General features: G+C 41.0%; 1 protein-coding gene across 47 annotated transcripts in view; it reads right to left on the reverse strand.

The window, feature by feature from the left end:
- The window catches only part of LOC116444642 (ankyrin-2-like), a 278,123-nt gene that overhangs the window by 23,460 nt on the left and 230,916 nt on the right, over nt 1–23,747 (reverse strand). For 14 of the 47 annotated variants that reach the window (XM_032110210.1, XM_032110233.1, XM_032110234.1 and 11 more), the window contains 11 exons: nt 13,429–13,653; nt 11,979–12,077; nt 10,620–10,774; nt 9,640–9,851; nt 8,610–8,814; nt 7,842–7,938; nt 5,374–5,602; nt 3,928–4,053; nt 3,007–3,129; nt 2,201–2,230; nt 221–242 (listed from right to left, as the gene is read on the reverse strand). In XM_032110210.1, the coding sequence (XP_031966101.1) occupies nt 221–242; nt 2,201–2,230; nt 3,007–3,129; nt 3,928–4,053; nt 5,374–5,602; nt 7,842–7,938; nt 8,610–8,814; nt 9,640–9,851; nt 10,620–10,774; nt 11,979–12,077; nt 13,429–13,653 (1,523 nt within the window). Of the gene's footprint in view, nt 1–220; nt 243–2,200; nt 2,231–3,006; nt 3,130–3,927; nt 4,054–5,373; nt 5,603–7,841; nt 7,939–8,609; nt 8,815–9,639; nt 9,852–10,619; nt 10,775–11,978; nt 12,078–13,428; nt 13,654–19,559; nt 19,596–20,491; nt 20,534–23,747 lie in introns of all 47 variants that reach the window. The other 33 variants (XM_032110205.1, XM_032110209.1, XM_032110208.1 and 30 more) reach the window with 6 other exon arrangements.

Consider the following 23,747-nt stretch of genomic DNA (forward strand, 5'->3'; position numbering starts at 1 on the left):
TGAACGGTTTTAAACTGCATTACTTGTTAATTTACGTGTTAAAGCGTATTTAATTGGATAGCTGCCGAGATATTAAATTGTTTTCTATTACAGTTGTAAGTATTGATGTTATGAGCAGTAGCAGTTAAAACTTAGCTCTCTTTCATGCTTATCTTTACTCTTAACCATCTCTCATACAAACTGCATTATAACATTCTCAAGAAAAAAAAGAAAATCTTACTTTTTTCTGAAGTCACATCAACCTGGAAGAGAAAAAAGCAGGAGATTTAAAAGTTCAACTAGAATTGCTATACAGAGCCACGAGTGAAGTGCTAGTTGTACGGAGAAACACGGACGTAAATGGAACCAAGAATGCATTTAAAATAACAGCAAAAGCGTGGCTTAATTTATTTAAGGTCTCTAATACCAGAAAAACTGTTACTTTGCTATAGTCATGGTCAACAGTAGATGCAACATGTTGCAGTGTATTTCCTTTAAATGCTCTTACAGCAAATATGGAGGGCCTAAACTTCTGCATGACCGGGTATTTTGTTGCATTGCTCCTAATTTATTTCTTCCCATCTAAAGCAAAATACTCCAATATGGTTATGTGATGGCACATGGTGCATCTGAAAGGCACCAGGAAGTTTTATGCCTTGTGTTTCCTTGGACACGTTCATTCTGAGAACAGGGATTGCATTTTTGCCTCTGTGTTTAGTGATGACGAAATGCAGGTGCAGAAGTGATGGCAGAACTGCCCGAGGCATGCCCTGGGGCTGGATGCCACTAATAGCTATGGATACCTTTACATGGAAGCTGTGATGGCCCTCACAGGCCACCTTTTTGGTTTTTCAGAGTTATTTGGGTACAGATCAACAAAGTCCTACAATTTTACTCTTATTCAAAAGCAAACAAAGTCCTTGCCAAAAAAAGAATTAAACAGAACACAGTGTCAGACTATGAAAACTCAAGAAGCAAATTTTTGAGGTTGCCTTGCAATTTCAGTTTATTTCAGTTCCGCTAGCATTTGTCCACACCAGCACATGTTGTTTAAATTTGGCTATGGCAGAATATGCAAAGTCAGAAGCAGCGTTAAACCTTTAATTTCCTATGCAAACTTGTGGTAGGGGTAGGACAGCTGTGAAGAATGCAAATCAGCTGTGCAGTACTGCTGATACACGGTGCTGTGCATGGTAAAGCCCCCAAGGTAATTTTAGCGAGTGCTGAAAAGGTTTAAATAGTTCCAACTATTCTTTATAAAGATAAATGCGATGCACAGTCTCAATCAAGATGTTAGGAAATCCTTGCCTTGCCATGAGCTGACAAGGAACAGAAGGAAATCCCTGGCCACACGTGCATGTTCGTACGTGCCTGGCAATCCTTCAGGCTCATGTAATTGAATCTCACACTCAGCAGTGTGTGTAACAGGTCCATAATAGCCCAAATTCCTCTGATGCACAGACTGCCCTACATGGTAACCCTGCATCCCTAGGGCGTTCTAGCTTCCCTCACTTTCAGTTCTTCCAGATCAGCCCAGATGTATGTCAGCATACTAATTACGATAAAAATTAATAAGTAAACAAAAAAGAGTTGAAAATGCTTATAGCCATCAATGAGCTTGTCTTTCTGTGCTTTAGTTTCCTATACAAAAACAGAAGTGATCTTTACCACAGCAGCGGTAAATATTTTTGGAATGGTAATAGGAAACTGCAACTGGTGCCACAGAACTGCTGAATCTGTGCACGGAGAAGATGCCCATCCTCCCTGGGGAGCTGGCCCTTCTCACGGTGTTTCCAACAGCTGAACGTCATCGAAGCGTGGGGATGCTTTTCTAATGTGACTCATTCGTGTCGGGGTCAGAGCCCAAGCAACATCTCTGAGTGCCAGAACGGGGCTGGGAGCGGATGCAACTTGGTTTACGCTAAAGACGAACATTCCAAACCTTCTACGTGTGACCTCTGGGTTAACGCTGGTTCTGTACCCGGTGTCAGTCATCCGGCAGAAACCTGTAACATCCAGGCTGTTGGATGTGGTAAATGGAGAAGCCTGGTAATTTTAACGTGGGGGAAGTTCAACCCTGTCTCTTCCCCAAGTGAGTCTGTGCAAGGCCCTCTTCACTGTGCTCGCAGCACTGAGCTAAGTGTCTGAGTTCTGAGTTGTGTCTCTTAGTTGTGTTTGAGCAGTGTGTGTAGGCAAGAACGTGCTGATTTAGCAACATTACCTCTTCTGGTTCTGGATCTGAATCTGATTCCTTTTGGTCCCAAAGTGCCATGCAAAAAGAGAAGGAGGAAAACAGAGCAGGCAAAAGGCAATTTTTTTTTAGAAGAGAGTAGGAAAAAGTAACTTGTGACAACATTTAACAGAACAGAAGAAAATGCAGCATGTTTCTGCAGTTGATTTCTTACGTCAAAAAGCAACAAAACTAAACGTTCAATTTAAACATAAAAGGCTACAGAACCAAGCAAAATACAAACAGGGAAGGTTAGAGGTCTAGTGATCCTTATTTGTACCGAAACTTCAAATATATACATGCTTTTTCATCCATAAATTAGCATCTATAAACACTTGAAATATTTAGGAACTATTACCATTTGAAGTTAAAGTATGTTGAGATGCTCGGCTTTAAAATTATACTGAAATGCTATAATAAAGATTTATAATATTCTAAAAAATGCTGACCATTTTAGGCAAATACATCCCTAAAAGGCATGCAGCTTCTAATCTGACCAGGACAGGGAAAACCCCTGTGGTTTGAGAGAATAATCCTAAGCTGGCACTTCTAAGGAAGCAAGTGTTTAACATCTGAGAGCACTCCCACTCATCTCTTCTGAGTCCGCAGGAAATACCTGGTGACACTTCCAACGCTGGCATTGGGGCCACCAAACCCAAGACACCGAAAGCCCTTGGACAGAATTCTTCCTCTTTCAAATCCCTGCCCACAAAGCTTTAACCCCGTTTTGCCCTCCTCCTCAGTTCTTGTTTGTATGACAATGCTGATGCCTACAGCTGGGTATAATGTCTCAGTACCTTGGTGTAAATGGGTAAAGTGATGTTTAAGTTACATATGGCTTGATGAACGAGGCCTCTGGTAGATTTTGGCTCCTTCATGAATGATAATCGTCCACAGGGCTCTTGAGTGCTATCTCGGACCTGGCACAGCAAAAATACACACGTTTAATCTGCTGGTTTGATGTACGAGCTACTTGTGCCTCTCAAAACTGTTCAGCAGGAGTTTTTCTCCCCACCAGATGGGGGAGAAATGTCCAGGTAGGCAAAGCCAACGTGGTTTTGTTTTCATTTTCCCCCCTGCTGTTTGTACGTTTACGTACGGATATATTTGGGTATTCAATGTATGGTGGAAAATTCAGCAGGTGGGGAAAGCAAAGCCAAAGGAAGGCAGCGGCACAGATGAAGCTGTAAATTAAAACAAGCTACAAAATATTGCTGGAAACGAGGGAGAAAGTTTAAAATTTGTCTAGCAGCGCACAGCAACTGTAACACAATGACGGAGTGGGCTGGTTTTCTCCGCTTACTGGAAGTTCCCATTCATAAATCATTTCTCCACGACTTTTATTTATGTAATGGAAATGGCTTCCTCCACTGTAGTCAGAACGTCCAGGTAGAAAGAAAAGTTCGTGGGAAGAGGTTTCCAGTGCTCTCTCATTTCCCTCTCAGAAGGGCTGGTGATGGGGGCTCAGTGACAGCAGCCCTTCTGACCGCAGGGGGCTAAAGCATTACTTAATTTGGGGGGAATGGAGGCTTTTTACTTTGGCTTGTATTTTGCAAGTTTTCCTACTCATAAAAAAGTTTTTTAAATGGCATAGTACAAGGATAAAATTAGGGTACACTTGGGAATTTATATAAATTAACTAGTTTGGTTTTCTTTGTTCACAAAAAACTATGGTGGAGCGATAACTGAAATAGCCAAAACGGAGCTATCAACATTACCTTAACAAACAGAGGAAGTCTGTTTTCTTTGAAGGCAAAGAAACTGAATATATGGTGTTGCCCGCTCTTTGTGAGTGGCACCAAATTGCCAAAGCAGTCAACGTAGATGGGTTTTCCTTCTAATACCTGTTGGACAGGAAAGAAAGCAAACCATCAATGCTTGTGAGGTGATAAGGATTTCTTCTTAAGGATAATTCTACAGTAGTTACAATCAATGTCTGGAACTGTTAGGACTTGTCAGCATTTACAAGACTTGTTAGGTACCTAAAATGTGTGGAAACATTTCAGATTATTAAATTCCAAAGATAAGAGATTGTTAATTTACTAACAATAGTGCAGTACTTCAAATGACAAAACGTGACTCAGTGTCATAAATCTGGGCAAACTTTTAAATCTAGATTTTAATTTGGATTTTCGATTTACTCCCATTTTAGCACAATTTGCTAACCTGGCCTCATCACCACAGTCAAAGAAATATTGTCTTCAGCCACTAGAACTCAGAGTGTGTACCTACTGATTCTGTTTATTTCAGCTGGATCTGCAGAGGCCTAAGAGCTTTTGAAAGGCAGGCCTTAGGAAAAGACCTCCCTGGAATCTCTCTACAATGGCACCACTTGTATCTTCAGACTGCTGTTGTTATGGCCCCTCCCCGTGTTTGAATATCAGAGCAGCAGTCTGGCAGATGTGCCATTCCAAGTGCCAATCCATTCACTTATCTCATCCTTACTTTCCAGAAATTCAGCCTTGTCATTCACTTTGATAAGCCCATGTTTTATCTTGCTGCTCTGCACAAGAGATGCCTGTCAGAGCTTCAGAAACAGCGAGGACAATTACTTTAAAGGTGGGATTCTCATGGAAAAGAGACTGAACTAAGCAGAACGTGCCATGTAAGTTAAAGCACCTTTGATTTGTCATCCCTTCTGAGGAAGCTGACAGAGCCAGAAAAACTGCATTTAGCAGGCAGTTTGCTGCATTCCACATAGGAAAGCTTTTGCCTGCTCAGCAACAGGTTTAACGCAATTTTGTTTTTGCAAAGCAGAATATGAATCAAACCTGCTGCTTTAACTTCTTGGTATGTGAACGTGCTGACAAACTGTGACCGCTGTCAGCTGCTTTTCTGGTTAGTGATGTGCATTTATGGCGGTACTGAAAGTTGGGATTTAGCCATCGCTTTTGGCTCCGACCTTCTCCCTTTAACCCTGTGGATGGAGTTGGACAGTTCCCTCTGGGAACAGGGTTCCCTCTGAGAACAGGGTTTCCTCGCTACTTTTTCCTGACGCCTGACAAAAGCGCAAGTTTCCATCTTATCATGGTTGCTGATACTGCATCATGACAGTACTTGTTGGCAGATTATTTTTCAGTCCTTGTGGCACATAAAAGGCAGAAAGTGTTCGTTTAAAAGCAGACACTAGAAAACGGAGACAACTTGCAAGTCTAGTACAGTACCTCCACGTCCCTGCTTCTGGCAACTTCAGCAAAGTTTTCTTGTTGTTCTAGGGTTTTATCCACCTTGTCATCCGTCATGCAGAAACATCTTAACCGTGCTTCAATGGGATCGTGAGATTTGGCAAACACCACAAATTTGGCCATGTAGGGGACACAGATAATTTCTCTGTACACTTGGGAAGCAAAAGTAACAGATTCTTGCGTCTGCCGACAGTCTATCAACCAAAATCTGTAAAAGAAAACAAAGAGTGGTGCCATCAGCAGAGAAGGATTTCAGAAAGGAAATTCTGTGTTTCCCCATCCTGGCAGCATTAGCAGGTAACCACAGCAAGTGGAGATAACAAGTCAGAATACAGTACAAAAAGAATTGTCACTCTTGGGTTTTGTCTCCCATCCGACTTAAAGGAAAAAGCAGTCAATTCCTCACACACAACAGCAAAACCTGAGGTCTTCAGGTGAACGTGAATGACTCTGTCTGCTGTGCAAAGCTGCATGCCACATCAGAAATTACTCCTATGTGAATGTAGCCACCAAGCATTTTCCAAGCAGTAACACGTCCTGTACCTTCTTTCCCAGCTACCACTTGAGTTTCTCTGTGGAGCTGATGCCGTTTCTTTTCAGTAAAATCAACTGCGTGGGTGGGAAGCTCGAGTTTCCCAGCCAGCCGATGAAGGCGGAAGCCAGGAGGGGTCAGAGGCAGCCCAAAAGCTGCTCGGATCTGTAGGGGGTTACTCCTCACGGTGGATTACGCGGCATTGCAAGCCCAAAGCACACCTTTGGAGTGTGACCGCTCTGCACTTACTCATCTGCAGCTGAGCAACAGCGAATTTCGTGCTGTGCCGATCTTCAGAGTGCTTAACAAACGCACTGCTCAAAAGCCCAGGCTGCTGACGTTTGCAAGAGGGAAAGCATGTGTGCTACAGAAAGGCACTGCACACTGATCCTTTCCTTTTCCTGCGTGGGAGAATTATGCTGTGCTGGACTCCAACTGGAGAGGCCACATCCTCTGAGAAACCATCAGATGCCTCAGTGATTTGCTGTCAAACACCAGGGGCTAAAAAGCCCCAACATTTATTAAATCTTTTAAAAGCTGCAGCTCAGGAAATGGAAAACAAACATTGTGCCTCCAAGTCTGCACTGTAATTCACATGACAAATATATCTCTTTCCCAAGCTCATTTTGGACAGAATTAATTTATGAATGGTAAAATTGTTGTCCATCATTAATGACGTAACTAGATATAAAAAAATTACTCTGAATAGCAAAGAGTCAGAAATTAGATGAAAAATCCCATTTTTTAACTTTACCAGCATTTCAAATCATGTTTGGGGCAAAGTAGGTAGTTGAACCCTCATTTAGATTAAAAACAAGAGGCAGAACCCGTTAAAATCTCTACATGGAGCCCTGCCTGTATCACAGAATATTAACAATACTGATCAATTTTCGTGTCATCATCAGGATTTGGAAAGATCTACTACAAATATGGATTGCAGGACCATAAAGTCCCACCCTCATTCTGGCTGTCTATCACGTGTAGCCGTTTGCTGGGGACTTCACAATTTTAGGGACTTAGACTCCTCCAAGTCTGCATCTTGTTTCCACACGTGGTTCTTAAATTAGCCTTTAATTCCTGCCTTTGCACAGACCTCTGCAGCAGCAGCGGGCTGAATGCACTGTAAGATCCCCCTCTGGCGGTCACTGCTGTTACAGAGGAATGTTCAGTTACACCAAACAAGAAATGGGCATCAGCAAAGCAACCAGCTTAACGGGAAAACAGCCCGTTCTCAACGGAGAAAGGATAAGAAACCAATACTTTATTTCACCTAATGCTAAACTGGAGGTTGGACTGCAAGAGCTGATCTCATTTTAACACCGAACACACTATTTCAATAAATAACAAACCTAATCTAACAGTAACAACTGCCCCAGACACTGAATGTTTGCACTGAATTTCATGGGCAAGTTATCCATGGTTCTTTTCACTGTTTGCTGGACTACACAGCCTAGATGGAATACTTTCTAGGTAATGAATTGCATCTCCTGTTACAGAGGAGGAGATTTTTGGGCATTTCTGTGATACACATCACAGACAGGATACAAACTAAAATACATACATACCTATATATTATCTTTTTTTAAATGAAAAACTGTTTTCAGTAAGAAAGCAGTTAAATCTCATCACAAGAACAGACGCATGGAAGAGACGCTTCTAGACCTCACCTTTGTACACCTACAGGCCCTTTCTGCCTGACTTCTCAGTTTTGGATATTCTGGAAGTAATATCTCTTACAAGATGTGCAATGAGGTAGCCAAATAAGGGATTTCTGTTTCCATGGAAATTTGCATAATAATCAGTATCTCTGTTCATTCCACTCTCCAAACTAAAATAGTTTACCAGAAATATTTGTGGAACAAAGCCATGCATTTGAGACTATCCCTGTAAAAGTCCTGTTTGGTTGTGCAGGTACCTGGCAGACACATTTGTCGTGAAGGAAACACATTCATTAACAAATGTCAGCGGTGTTGTCCCGGTGATGTCTTCCCATTGCGCAGGGGTGGTTCCTCCTGAAATGACGGAGGTTTAAAAATAAAATCAAAACCAAGCAAGTCAGCAACTTTTGGCTTCTAAGAAATATTTTACAGCTTTTAATTACCATGAAACCAGTAATAACTCCAGATATGCCCCTCCTTGGGTCCGTATTACACCACTAATGCTAGTAGGACTGGATGGGCTTGCCCTGAAAAGACCAAGTCCCCAGATGATTTTTAAGTAACGAGCTCTGTAGCACAGGATTAAATTAATTAATTAAATTAAATGCTTGCAGCTCATTTCTGTCTTTTAAGGGAGACTGATGCTAAACACATTGGAATCATAGCAAGTAAAGTGTTTAACTCCAGTATTTTCCTCCCAAGCATCCTGCGACATTAAGTCTGTACTACACTTACTCTGCCAGGCAGAGGTATGTTGGTTCCCAAGAAACAAACTGTAAGGAAAAAGCAAAAAAACCACCAAGCCCGAAGTCTGTGATTATATTACACATCTCTCGTTAGTGCAAACAACAAACGTTATTTATGCTACACAGGAATTGTTTGGAAAGTAGTTTATTTTTCACAGCTTCTCGCCCCAGTCAGATTTCCACCCAGCTTCCCCTGGGTGTAATCAGTTCAGCATTTCCAGCCCCCAGGGACTGACAGTTTCAGGAAGCACATGGAGAGCTCCAGGACTGGCAGCCTACCTGTTATGCTGCATAGTAACCTTAGAGTGGGTGTGTCGCCTCCATAGCCATTCATGAGCCCATCGCTGGAGGCCTTGGGCACGGGAATCGTCATTGTGATGGGCTTATGGAATTTCCTTCTCCTGGGCTCCAGTGTGACAATGGGGCTGAAGGTAGCCTTGTTGCCCAAAATCTTCTTTGTAAGTTCAGTGTGCATAGGTTGAGCCTTTCCAAAACAACAGGAAACAACAGCGCAGTTACTGAAAACAGTCTAATGGTGGGTAAAGAACTGGGTCTGTATATTGCCCACAAACCCCTTAACTTTTCAAATGGCACAATTTTCCATGAAAATCTGCAGATAGAAGAACTGACTGCCAGTGAGAAGGGGAGACCTCACTTTTTTACCTTTCCCATGCCTGCCTCCTCTTCCTATCCCCTTTCTTGCTGCTTATCAGGTTTTTACAGCATTAATTTAATTTCACTTAACCATTAGTCACTTTTTCCCCTGAGAACAAACTCTGGCTGTTTTACTGTGCTATTCAGCTACTCCCAGGACATTTCAACAAGCACAGTCTCCTGGACAAGGTAAATTACAGATGCATGCAGCAGGAGGACAGGATGGAGACAGGGGAAAGACTTCTCTGTCTCTGAGGAGTGAATTGTTACGGTGGTTGCTTCACACTGAAAATCTGTACATTTAATAATAGCAGCACATTTAATTATTGCAGCACTTTGTACTTGTATGATGTCTTTCATAAAAAGTATTTAGGAAATTCCATGACCTACACTAATATCAGCATCATCACCAAAATTGCTTCCCAAAATCATATAGACAGTTAATAGACAAGGCTCTGAACTAACCAGAAAATCCAAAGCTTTACCTCTTGCTTTGACTTTTGCATGGATTTTTTTTTTCCTTTTATTATTTTTACTAAAAGCATTATAGACAACATAGAACACGATAAGCTGAATATGCTGGGTCTCCATTCAAAAAAGGTGATTTTTCACCAAAAATAAAACCAAGTTAAACTTTGTGAATGCTTCACTGTACCTGGAGGCCAACACGAATTCGCTTGGTGAGAGCCCCTTCTGGGAAGACTGCCTGCACCTGTGGGACCACAGTGCTGCTCAGCACCCCTCCCTCGGGCCCGATGAGGTTGCTGTCCTGTTTGATCCGGGACACCACTGCAAAGTACTGAGGGAAATCCCGGGTGATGATGCGGCAGATCCGCTTCTTCTCAAGCTCCTCTGGAGTATCAAGTACTGAGTGCAAAAGAGGGAATGGTCAGAAGACCAGAGAGTTTCGGAGAAACCTTCAAAATGCACTCAACTTAAGTTTGTAAGTTTGGTGCAACTTACACAGAGTATTTTGTCTAGAAGTAACGGGAGAAAGAAACACACCCCATGTTCAGCTAAACTAGAGCAATCAAGAAAGGACAGATGACAGACAGAGCCACGAACTGAAAGGAGCTTCAGGCAGCAAACAGAACACATTGACAACACCTCCAAAATCAGCAGCCAAACAAGCAAAGGGATTGGTTTCAGCCCCTTCTACCTCCCATATTTACAATGTCCTGAACTAGCATCAACGAAACTAAACTTCGAAACAGTACCAAAATATGAGTTCAGCCTTAATGCTGTGAGTTGGCTTGTTTGCTTTGGCATTTGTGAGGTTTTTTGGAAAAAAACCCAGATTAGTAACAACTTCCACAGCTCCCAGACAGCACAAGGCTGTTCTGTTCTCTCAGAAACAAAGAGTAGCCATGACTGACATTTCCTCCCACACACGGAGCTGCTCCAAAAGGATCAGTATGGTAATTGCCTTGTTTTGGAAGGATGTTTGCTATGGAAGCTTTTCGTTTAACACTACAAGGAGGAACGGGAGAAAACACAAGTCTGGTGTCTATTCTCAGCTTCACGAACGGAGACATGCAGCCCATGCAAGGGAACTGAGCACCACGGTAAAAGCTGCTACCCCCAGGTACAGAAGTAACACAGGAGCAGGCTAAGAAACCAAGTGCCACTGGATACCTTCATCCATCCCATTCAGGATTTCGTTCAGTTCATCCTCAGTGTATTCACAGAAATGCTCCTTCCAGCTGTCCCCGTTCTCGCTGCGCAGGATCACCAGCTCTCTCTCTTTGCCACGCAGGGCAGCAAAATGGGGAATCTCCACAATCACAGGCCTGGCACAGCAACACAGCGCATTAAATGCACACAGGAGAGAGGAAGAAACAGGATTAACAGCAACTCTATTCAGTCTGCCACAAAGTCACCTGGAATTCTACCTATTTGGCTGGAATACTTTGGCATAATCCTAAACTAGTAGGCCACTAACACAGACTAGATTTTTACAGGGACCCAGTAAGTGCTGAAGGACAGATGAAAAAGTGCATTCACCTCTTTCCACAGTGTGAATGAGATTTGGTAAGATAATAGTGCTTATCTGGAAATTTGGTGATTGCTTTTGCAAATCCATCAAAAACTCATGCTCATTTTAGTTGTCACTACTGTCTGGGTTAACCTGTGCAACTTCATTTCAAAGAGAATCTACTGTAACGTATAGGAATAGTGGGACAAATTCTGATCTCACTTATACTAGTGCAAATCGGAATAATCTCATTGCAATCTGAAGGGAATTGTGTCCTGTGCCAATTTCACTTCTTTGTAATTCTATATATGCCAATGAATTTATTCCTGATTTACACCCTGGGAGAGATACATGAAGTCTGAGGAGATTGTCTGGGTTTCTACTGCAGTATAAGAGATAAGAATTTGCCTTGTTGCCTTGCAAGTCAACATCTGCATCAGCATATGTGCCCATATATATATGCACACATATACAACACATATGTGTACATATAATATATCTGTATTGAGATATACATATACATACATACTCTTAGAAATAAGAGAGAAGATATAAAGATATTTGTAGATACACTTCTCTAATTAGAGGACTCACACAGGTTACCATGGTACGTAGTAAATGCCCCGTGTTCTATCACACTGGTGGAATCCAACATACAACCTATTGATTGATCAGTCCTTGATACAAAAAAACAGTTTAAAATTTACAGTAGATTCTTTTTTTTCGTGTCCCAATCCAGGTTGCTTTGCTACAGACATCAAGCACAGAACTAGGAAGATTTCATGCCAAAACAAAAATGAAGGCCACAGTACTTGAAGAAAAAGATACAAACATACCACCAAAACAAAACCACAAACCACAAAGGTTGGAAAATGGTCCACTAAGGGTTAAGTGTACAAAATTTCAAATGATAGAAAGGGACAATATCATGGGCATAATGACATAAAAAAATCATATTGTAGAAGGAGGAGAAGAATGGGGAGGTCAGCATCCATCAATTTGTTTCAAGTCTCTCCTACCCAAGGAATTTGGTCCCAGGAGGCCCCAGCTGAAGGATTCGGCTGACCAAGCTTTCTCCCTCATTAAGTGGGGGAGGAGCCGTAGGCAGATGAAGTTTACTGAGTACATCCAAAGCAGCAGTGAAAGAAAGAACATAAATAAACTTTATGTATTTTTTGTGCCAGAACGCCAGTGCCACTGTCTGGTCCACAGAGTGGAATTAGGCTGTACACTGAATAAGGTTCCGTCCTAGCCAAGACAATTTGGTGACCCAAATCAGAAAATGAGTTTTTTTCATTTAGGATCTTTTCTTTCTTATGGAGGTTTTGGCCGTGTACTCAATGGGAGCAGGATCTGGACATGAGAATGCACTTCTGCAAACAGTACAGTCATTTTCTGATCTCACTGCCAGCAGAACACCTTGGAAAACACTTGCAGGAAGGGCACAAAGATCTGAGAATGAGTAAAATACACTGTATGCTTGTCTCGCAGGGGAGACACTCTCATCAGATAGGAAAACCATTAAAAAAGAATGGGAGACATACTTAAAATCCATTTGTGTGACAAAGACTGAATGTGACAGCACAGTATTTCTTCTGCTCTTTAGATTTCTTTCTCCTTCTTTTTAGAAATGACCAAGATGTGAAAAGAGTAAGTGGCAGCACTAACAAAGATGGTGGCTCTGATGACTGCCTGTTAAAACAGGATTTTAAAGCAACTGAGTTGCTTCCAAAAGGATTTAAACTGTTGCTGATTACAGTCACTTTTTTTACAGTTTCTGAATGAAGTTATTTACTGCATTAGAAGGGGTTCCTTCAATCATCCACTTTCGGATGTCACAAGAGATAGGAAGAATAGTTGATAAAACAAATTTTCAAAAGTGCAGAAAACTGCTGCTTTCAGCTGAAAATTGCTAAAATGAGCTCAGCAGCAGACACAAATCTGATCTTTCTATGGGGTTTGCATCATAGGAAGAAAGAAACGGCCAAAAAATTCCGGAGTTGTCCTACCGCTTAATTTAGCAATTTCAACCCCAGAAAAATCAATGGCACTGTGCTTCCCTGATAGTCCAAATTACCGATACCACAACACAAGACTCTAAAATAAGCTCCTGTACCTTGCGTTGTGCATGCAGCAGGCTTCACATTTGGGGTTTAGACCAGCCTAGTGCTATTAATTTTTTTAATATAGTATGAACTGCCTTTTCTGGATGCAAAAGTCTTTTCCCACTGTAGTATCACAATGCTGAGCAATAATTATATCCAAGGAAGCACATGAACCATAGTGCTGGTGGTTCAAATACCCATTTTGAACAAGAAGATGTAAAAGCATTTCACCCGACTGCTCTGTTTGTTACCACAAGCTACAGAGACCTTTCTCAGTTCAAGTTTGCCAAAGGAACCATTTCAGTGCAACGCAAACACAAAAAAAGGCTGAAGGTTTCCCTTCGGGCCACACGGCCCCCCTTACCCAAGGAACTGAGCCCCAGAGGGTCCCACTTCGATGAGGCGGCTGGCCAGCCCTTCTCCCTCCACCATGGGCGGCATGGTGGCCAGCCTGTGGCGCTTCACCAGCCGGCACGTCACGCGCGTCGGCGCCGTGCACTTGCGCGGGGGGATGATGATGCGCAGCCCGTTGTGCCGGCAGCCCCGCATGGCGCCGCCACGAGCGTCCACCATGAAACTCACCAGGAAGCTGCAAAATCAGGGCAGACAGTGAGATCCAGAGCACATCACCAATTCCCTTGGTTACGTTCCACATACGTGCCAAACAACGTATGTAAATAGAGCTCTTGCTCAAGAGGTACAATGAGAAAAAGCCTTTCTTGCATGTGAAGCACCAAATCATGCTGAGTTCATTAATAATTAAACTGGCAACTGCTACCTAAGAGTTCTTCACAGAAAGTCTTATTTCACAGTGCTGCTGCTGGTAGAATACCAGCAGACACTAATCAATGTGAACACATGTACCTATTCCAAAGTGCAATTATCGCTACTCTGGACCTGCAAGCAGCTGTATTTTAAGTTGGAACTCTTTAAATATTTCACAAGCAAATACATCTTATTGAAGAAAATTACTTATGATTCAAAAATATAAAGCCAATTCTGATTGGATGGCTCAGGGATTTTTTGAGTATTTTTAGATTCTCAATATAATTTTCTAGTTATTTGATAAAATGTAATTTCTTAGAAAAATGGGTTTGGATATTAAAAAAAATCAAATTTCATTCTGGAATGCATGAGTACAATTCACACTCCATCAGTGGGGTTACCACCTATTTATATAAAAAACCCCAGCATGTCATTATGGTTTGAAGACAAATTTGGGGGTTTGGTCAAATGAGAAGAGCTAAAGTCACTATACAAAGGTTTTACTTATGGATTAGGGGTTTTCTGTGTTACCTTGCACAGCAATACAATGTCCCACCGGAAAACTTAAGAGATGCAGAAAGCCATCTACAGAGAACCTGCTTCTAGCACAAGGTAAATCATTGATTACTTTTTCTTTAAAAGGGAGAAAAACATTTCATTTTGTTTGGAATTTCTCTTGTGCTGAATTTTTTGTAGTTCCACGTATAACCAACAGGTAGATTTTGAAAGATTGGGGACATTCTTGAGAAAGGTGTAGAACTATTTCAATTTTTTTTTTTTCTGGTTTATCACAGGATCATGCCTGATGTGGGATGGGAATGTCAGGTTGCTGGAAGTGAAAATAAGAGTAGATGAGACAGAACGGTGTCAGGCCTACTTCTAGCCACTAAAATAGAACCAGCACAATGGGGAGTCGCAGAAATGCTACTGAAGGGACCTGCAATAGAGAACAGCCCTTATAACAGGAGTAATAAATACAGGGATTTTTCCACTGCCCCCTTGACCGTTCTGTGCAACAAACATTGCATCCATTCATTGTCCACACAGCTACAAGAATTCCACATGCTGTAAAAACACAACACTCGACACACCGTGCAGGTCAGAGATGGACGATGGGAAGGAGCCACAAGCGCCAGTCGGAAGCACACCATGCACCACGGATGCCAGTCTGTCTCACACATGCAGGCTCCTAGTCTACTGCCATTCAGATACCTCTAGGCTTTGCTTAGGGTAAAACTCTGGGTAGTACAACCATTAGCTCATTCCTTAGAGGTTGGTGATTCTGTGATTTTAACAAGGGGGAAAAAAAGAAAATGAAAACATTTTACAGCTTTGATTGTCTGGGGATTTGTTGAGAGAAATGGGAGCTTCCTTCACAAAATACATTCTTTGTACATGTTAGAGCACAGATGAAAGAAGAGCTTAAGAGACACTAAATGCTCAATTGTTGTACTAATGCTTTTGGCTTGCACTGCAATTGCCCCTGAAGTGCATGAAGTAGTGTTATCAAAGTGGTTCTGTGTGATGTTTCAGAGAACGTGTCCAAGTCTCCAGTACAATGGGTGTGTTTGCGGCAGCCAGCGACACTGCTGGAGGAAGAGTTTCTCATTTTAAAGCTACTGCTAAGAGCAACACAAACACGCCCCCACAACTACCAGAAGCTAATGAGAGCTCTGACTGAATTAAAGCAGCATTCACATTTTTCATTGTGCAAGCTGTCATGAACACAATATTTAGGGTTCAGTTGTTTTCATTATTGACATGATACTCAGGACTGTATGCTTTAACAAGAGGATCACCTTCTTTTGCTGTCCATCACTAAAAAATTACTAGTGGGTCACCTGCTGTCCCATGTTCTCCTTGGGTTATCTCCCTATGTGTGTCAGCCAATGCCAAACCCGCTCTTCACAGATAGAAGAACACAGACACGCCAAAGGTGAGGATCCAAACCGAGCAATTTCCCTTCTGACCCTTCTGGGTTCTTTTTTTAGTATGGTTGTGACTCCTTCTTTCACTTTGAGTTTATTCAATGTGTCTGCTGGGTCAGTAAATCTATCACAAAGTCTATCTCACTTCAGTCACCTCTCACTGGAACCAACAATGGCTCTAAGGAGTGGAAAAACAGGCAAAGGTAAGTCTCATTGGGAAGTGGACACAAAGATAACAGTGCTAGGATAAAACCAGCAGGATAATATTATTATTATTCGCTGTAAAAACACAGCTGTTTCTATCATAAAGAAGATCTAAGGTAGTTATTCAGACAGCACAGAAAGATTAGTGACAATTATCTCATGAACTATAGAGGAGCCAGTTCCCAAACCCAGGTATGGAATACTATGGAATTGCTGGAAAAGAGATTTTTGAGACCTAGCATGAATATAGTGCAAAGGGAAGAAACTGAAGGGGAAAATTTCTCAACTCTAGACCTGTGGCATAATCCTGGAAGGACAGAACACTGACACAGGGTTTGCAGACACAGTGTGTAAAAATGCATCCTTTTCCACCGTACCACCCTGTTCATTTCCCACCTTTCTGCTACATTCATTTTTTCATCCACTTATTTAATCCAATTTTTCATCCTTTTTTTTTAAAAAAATCAGCACATTTCACGTAATTTTGGCTGTCCAAGAGAGTGAAGCACTTAATTCATAAGAAAGCATTTTCTGAATCACAGCAGCCTCTTTTTCTGCCTATTTGCTACATAATAGGGCATCTGAATGGTGCCATTGCTATTCCAGGACCAGAAAAGCTTTTCCCTTTTGAAGGCGTGTCTATCAATATACAAATAATTCATACAAAACTAATGCATGACATAAAAGATGCTTTCTGAAATGTGCATTTAGGAGAGTGAAAAACTTGTATGACTAATATAAAGTAAATGTGAAATTCAAACTAATTATTTTGTTGCCCACACATACATACATTATTTTTCCTCTTCCACCTCTGTTACCAAGTGTTGTTAAGTGACAAGACTGAGACAGGAAGAGATTGCACTCAACAAACAACACCAGCAGGAATAAATGGCAGATGAAGCCATCACTCTGCGAAGTGATGCCTTATCATGCTAAATTCCCATGGTAAAAAAGAAAATAGCACATAACACTATCATAGGAATAACCCTAACATCCCATATACTCCCTGAAGCTAAGCAGCAAACTCGGAGCTTACTCCACCTTCCAGCTGCATGGAGCACTACCACAGCACTATCAGCCATCTATGTACAGAGAATCAAGGGGAGAGGGATCATTGAAGAGAAACACAAATAGTAAAGAAGGGTTCAAGAGGAGAAAAAAAAGAAAGAAAAACCCCAATAATAAAAGGGACTAAAGGAACTTAAATTTAAATTAAGTGATGATTCAAAGTCAAAGCAGATTGCAGGTTAAAGCTGCATCTTTCTCAGTACTAAGACAGCCTTTGAGTAAGTTTGATTTCCAGATTTAAAGATTCTGTTAGAAATGAAGCACGACACAAACTTGTGACCCTGGCAGTCTTGCAAATTGGATCAATACTGAGATTTCCTGAGCTTTGGCAAGGTGGTAGTACAACATAACAGACAAATTGGTGAAACAAATCAGGTTTGGGGAAATCATTGTCTTCTCTCTTTTAAAGAGAATGAAGGGGAAATCAGGATTATTTTTCTAAAGAAAAAATGAAGTACAAACCCAATTATTTTATAGGAATCAGTTACAGACTGCAGGGGAGTCTATATGTGCTTCTGTTAAACACACAGCAGTCAGCTCAAGCATCATCAATTCTCTCTCAATTTAGCAACCTTACTCATAAATTAGAGAGGCCATTTCATTCTCTTCCATTTCAGAGCAATTAAGAACTACAAGCTTGCCATATGAAAAGTATATCAAATAATACTGGCTGGAGTGGCCTTGTGGTTGAGTACACACACAAAAGGCCTCTCAATCCTTCAGGCTGTTTCCACGCCTTCTACAGAGAGCACAGCAAACAGCTCTCGGTGTTTCTACGTGATCAAAACACAGACAAAATATATGCACTGGATAGAAGAGGCAAAAAGTTGGGGTGTATTTTCATGAAGTATTTGTACTTTACATCTGAGCCTCAGTTATTACCTTTGCTAATTTTATTCATAGAGAATTAACTTGGGTTTATTCTGTACGTATCCTCACGTGAAAGGTAACAGCAGAGCATGAACAAAGACACTGGAAACTGGACATGTCAGTGCTGAAGGGGGTGAAGGAAGCCGCTTGTTGTGTGCTTTGTGACGAGTCCCTGTTGTGTCAAGAGCTTTGCAGAGGCACAGTTTCAGGGGGCTGTGACCACAAGCGTGGGGGCACTCATTCTGCAGAGTCACTGCGAGAGCCATGCAAACCCAGCAGGTAAGGGAGCTTTCTAGGACAGGCAACAGTTCCTGGAACACATGGAACCAAAAAAGGCAAAGTCTCCACCACCACTTCCATACGTCAGGCTTGGGTATGGTTGCTCTTCCCAAACAGCTGGGCAGGCACACATGCGCTCGGCGGGTAGCAGGGAACACAGCTCCAACCAGAGCACACCCAGTGTAGACACAATCAAAAACTTCTCAGCACACAGTATCTCAATTTATAAAAGAAACTGGGAAACAAGGAGATAGCAGCATTCAGTGTTAGTCGCAGTGTGAGAAGCAGAAACAAACAACCAGGGTGCTTCAGCCATTGGAAAGTGTTCAGTGGGAGAAGGAAACCAGAGAGGCTGAAACTCAGAAAAAAGGCCCTGATCCAGCTCCCACTGAAATCAACAGCAAAGTCATTCAACTACCCCAGAGTACTTTCCAGCAGGCTCCAACTATGCCATCCAGAAACAAGGCAAAATTCACATTCCAGGAGGACAAAAAACATGATCCTAACCACTACAATATTAACTCCTGATAACATTCTCCTCCCTGCATCAGTCAGCTGCTGAGAAATTCAGTGACATGGCCTAAAAATATGGGTATGTAGTTTAGGGGTTTAATTAGCCACTTTATAATTTTGCAGACCTTAATATTTAAGGTGATTTTCACCTTTCTAGGGTTAGGCCAAAGGAAGTGAAGAGGTACTGTGCCAGTTAACACTCAGTTTGCCAAGGGAAGATAAACTCCTTTGGGAAGGTTCAGCTTCAGGTGTTCTGTGCAGGATGCAATGTGCCAGTGGTTCAAGCACTGATCGACTGTCACACAAAAAATATGGGTGGCATGAAAAATAAGACATCCTAAGTCTGGGCTGTTATTCTACTAGTTCATACATGGTGGCACATTTTGGAAAATGTGGCTTTTAGTGGCTCTGCAATATTCTTTATACAGACAAGTGAGATAAAAGGCCCAATTAAGTAGTAGAACAATTACAGTGGTTTGTGTTGAATTACTGGGGGGGGAATTACATCTTTAAATATTAATATTAAACCATGCCACCAACAAAGAAAAGGTACTGGTGAATACATCAATGGTTAAAACAATCTAGGATGGTAAAAAGAGCTTTGTTAAGACTTTCAGCAGTAGGCTTATTAAGTCTCCAGAATTGTTTTGTTATAGATGACAGAGCAGATGGGAGAAAGTGGACACTTACTATAGGAGAAAAGTAGTGCCATACGTAACTATTACTACTTGTTAGACTTTTTTTTTTTCTCTTGGCTAATGTGCACTATCAAAACACTAAAGCATCCTCAAGTGAGGTAAGAGAGAAGGATAAATAGGGTGGGTGAGAAGTGCAATGTATTAAAGAAAGAAATAATGCAGAAGTTCACCTGCTGTTGTCAAGATCAAGACATGGAGAAGAGCATCTGTAATAGAATAGATGGTTTAACATCAAAAAGGAAAAGAAAGGGGAAAAAAAAGAATGAGTTAAATGAAATACTGAAATACTGGAAAAATGAAACAGATTTCTAAACCAAACACATGAACATATACATATATATGCATACTCATCACATGTGGGAAGGTAGAAGTGAGTATGGAAAATAAGCCTAGATAAACGTCAGTTCCAAGTGGTCACTACCAGTACAGTAGTAAAACTGGAGGGATCAGGTTTCTCTATGGACATTCTCACACTGGAAGCCAGACATCTAAAATGCACAATTGGATTCTGAGTAAAACTTTCAGAAGCAGACACGGCGAAATGCTGCTTGGTTTAGATATCCACATCTAAAATATGGACCATGGGATATCAAAGGGTAAGGAACCTAAGGTAATTCCAGCCAGCCTTCCTGATAGCACAATAAATCATGTTTTTCTTTTCTTAAAATCCTCTATCAATACATTGTCTTCCACTTCCTTCCATTTCAGCATGTTTCTTGTCCTCCTTTTGTTCTACAAAATGACAAATTTCAAACTCTCATTTTGACCTGTTTAGGCTCTTATTAATCACTTAGTGTCACATGGACAATTAGTTTTCCAATATCCCTTTTTATTATATCGATCTCCATTGCCATTTTCTTCCATTAACATGCTTTGCTATTAATTAAACACTCACTGTTTTTCCTTATTGTAACTTTCCAAACGAAGGTCGTAAAGCTACAGCATAATTTGAAATCATTTAGACTTTCAGATTTAAGAAATGACTATCAGCTGGTCGCTGCCAGGTCCTGTTTCCATAACGATTTCCAGGAAATCAGTCTCACATTGGGGAAAAAAAATATTACGGATTCAAAATACAACACTTCAAATATATTTTGTTTACCTTGTTAGCAAGGATCCAGCCTCCTTTTTTGCAGACATGCAGCTAAGAACGATAATTCACATTATTTGTCACAGTACAAGCTGCCCAATCCCTCATCTTTTCATTGATGGAAACAACAACTTCCAGCAAGTTAAAATCACTAATAATATCCCAACTGTTTAACTTATTTCAAGATACAAATAGTGATACACTTTGACCATCCGTTAGTCAAATAGGGACTTCTTCAGCAAATTTTATGAAAGAAATCAGGATCTTTCATCAAACAGGAGTTTTACTCTGAGTCAGAGTTGGAAAGCCTGCAGAGCTGCTGCGTATCTGCTCTAGAATAACAAAAATCAGGTTAATATCAAAGCACGGACCCAAAGCACCTTCCTCACAGCACCGTGATCCCGACAACGTGTCGGATTTGCTCTCTTAACTACAGTGCCTCTACACAGCTATCAGGAAATTTCTTAGACATACAATCTATACAGCTAATTTCACTGTATCACCAGAACACAGGTACAAGAACAACACAGTTTTGCACACCATTAATACTTTAAAAATCTTACTGTCACCCTTATCTTCACCATTCATGCATACTCTTATGGGACATGCCAAGCAATGTCTAAATGCTGCAAATCTTTCAGTTCAGTGATTTTTTTTGCCTTTGAACCTAATAAAAATACACATGTTCTTCCACAATAGGATATTGTGTGGTGTGAGACTAAAGCTGGGAAACCCATTTGCATTTATGTAGGCAGTAGTTCTATTTCTCACATTTCAGCAGGAAATTATACATGATATCCCCTAATACTACCAAGCAGAGTCATAAAACTCTATCTTATTGGATATTTAGCACCCAAACTTTTTGGCATACTCAGAGATCCTTAACTTTGCTCAATATGTCAGATCAAGAAGTTTTATCAGGAGAAGCAAATCTGATCTGCTGAAAGGGAGTTTACGTGCAGGAATTCGTTCTTTTTTCTTCAGCCAAAGTAGGAAACTATTTGGAAACTTTCAGCTATGTAAAATGACCAGGAGACCTTTATGTTGAGATTTTGAGCCTCACAAGTGTGTTACCTCTTAGGAGAGAAATATTGTTGCGGTTTCAAAATGGTTGCCAAAGACTCTGACCAAAGAACTTACTTTTTCTTCCTTCCTGATGAAATTATCAGCATATTGAAGGAACAGTTATACTTAAATTTTAGATGGATGGTTAAAACATTTTCCCTTCTGCAATTTCAGACATGGAAGAAGTTTTGGTCAGTTATACGAAGGCTGAAATATGTGCCTGTGAAGGTCCACACTGAGAGAACAGTTCTCTATGAATTTATCCTTTTGCCTGGGGGTGTTACACTGTGATCCACAGGAACACTTCCCTACAATGGGAGATCAGTAAGAACCCTACAGCAATTTGGGGCTCTCCACTAGAGTGGTGCAGGGAGAGAAGTGTCATTTCTCTCCTCAGATTGTACAGAATACAAACTTACTACATTTGGAACAAATAAATTACTGTCCAATACTTTGCTGATGTGTTATTTGACAACAGCACCATCTGAATTCAATACATTTTCACTGTCTTGGGCAAAACCAAGGCCACACCCTTGCACAGGACCACTAAAAACATCTATCTATGATTTTTTTGAAAATTGTAAGAGTTTTCTTTCAGGACAGGTAAATAGTACTTCACTGCATGCCCCTTAAATGTCAGCAGTGCTGCTGCTTCGTAAGAACCCACTAACAGTGTGTGTCTGCATGTGGAGGGGAGTGTGGGTGACAACAGGGCTATGAATCACAAATACATTTGCTGTTCCAACAGAGTGCAACAATCATGAACTTCTACCACTGTTTCACTTTTAAAATAAGGTCTTACAAGCAAAACTCTAGTAGTCAACATACTTTTCTAAGAAAACAGATGCATCCCAACAGTTTAGGGTAACTTAATGACTCAGACCAATCCAAACAAGATAAAAATGAAGTGTTGTACAGTCTTTTTCAAAGGCTGAGGCATTGTAATTAAAGGTTTCTTTATTACAATCTTTAGCATCAGGTTAACGTGCATATATAGAAAGAAGAACGTAATTTGTATTGCGTTAGAAGTCACTGTTTCATAGAAGGCCGCAGAGAGTATTGCTCCTATTAAAATCAGGTATTTTATCACTACCACAAGCATCCTGGTCATCCCAAAAGATGGGAATATTACTCATTTTTTTTAAAAGAAAACCACAAAATGACTGCACATCCAAGAAATAAATGCTGCCCTTCTAGGAAGTATTTAGTTCATCCTCTGCAATCACAGGAAAGACCTACCTTTGTGAAAGAGAAAACTAATACATCCTTTGGAAAAAATCTGTAAACTATTGAGGGTTTAGAATAAAGCACCAAAGCAATTTTAAAGCTTTCATACCAGCATATATATAAACACATACATACTTCACATATTAAGTATTTTCATTTCCTTTGTTCGTTTTGGAGCTCATGAGAAGCAAATCCAAACAGCACTGGTCACAATCAACTATCCTACAATCAGCTAACAAACTTCTCATCTATGTCACATGAGCCAATTTGGGAATATTGTTCCTCCTCTAGATCAGGACTGCCTGTCATTCCAAACAGGACACACAGACTGTAAGATAGTGGCAAACTCATTTGAGATTAAAGAAAATAATCCTTCCCCTTGTGCTGTCCAGTCATGCTGTGTACAGAGCCCACAGAGATTGAACGCTTTTTCATCACTCCAGTTTCTTCTGAATTCATTTGCACATTCCCCATCCAATCTGATGGCAGGACAGAAGTGTAGAATTCCATGTGACGACTCAAATTACTTTAAAATGCAGTAAGTAAGAGCATTTAAAACAAATGCAGTCACAGACTTCAAGGCCTGCCAGGATAAGGTTTGTACATATGAACTTGGCTGGGCCTGCATTTTAACCTGCTTTATGCCATGAGAGTGAGTTTGCCTAAATGCAAATACTTAAGAGTCGGTTGTGAGAACACCTGAAGAGAGTGGTCAAATACGTGCAAAGCACGTGATGTTTAGGTTGCTTGTCTATTTGTGTAATTTAGACAGCAAACAATGGAGCCGGTGCGCACCTCCACTACTCCACCAGCATGGTAAGTACTCCCCATCTGAAGTGATTAAGCCCTCGGTCTTAATTAACTCCAAAAGGCACTGTACTTACTTCTCCACAAAATGCACACACATGCTTGGTGTGTGTGTGTCGTTAATCACATTCATTCCCCTTGAACTTGACTGAGGGCTCAGTGACTTGCA

The sequence above is a fragment of the Corvus moneduloides genome, chromosome 5 (genome assembly GCF_009650955.1).
Source record: "Corvus moneduloides isolate bCorMon1 chromosome 5, bCorMon1.pri, whole genome shotgun sequence".
Classification (NCBI taxonomy): Eukaryota; Metazoa; Chordata; class Aves; order Passeriformes; family Corvidae; genus Corvus; species Corvus moneduloides.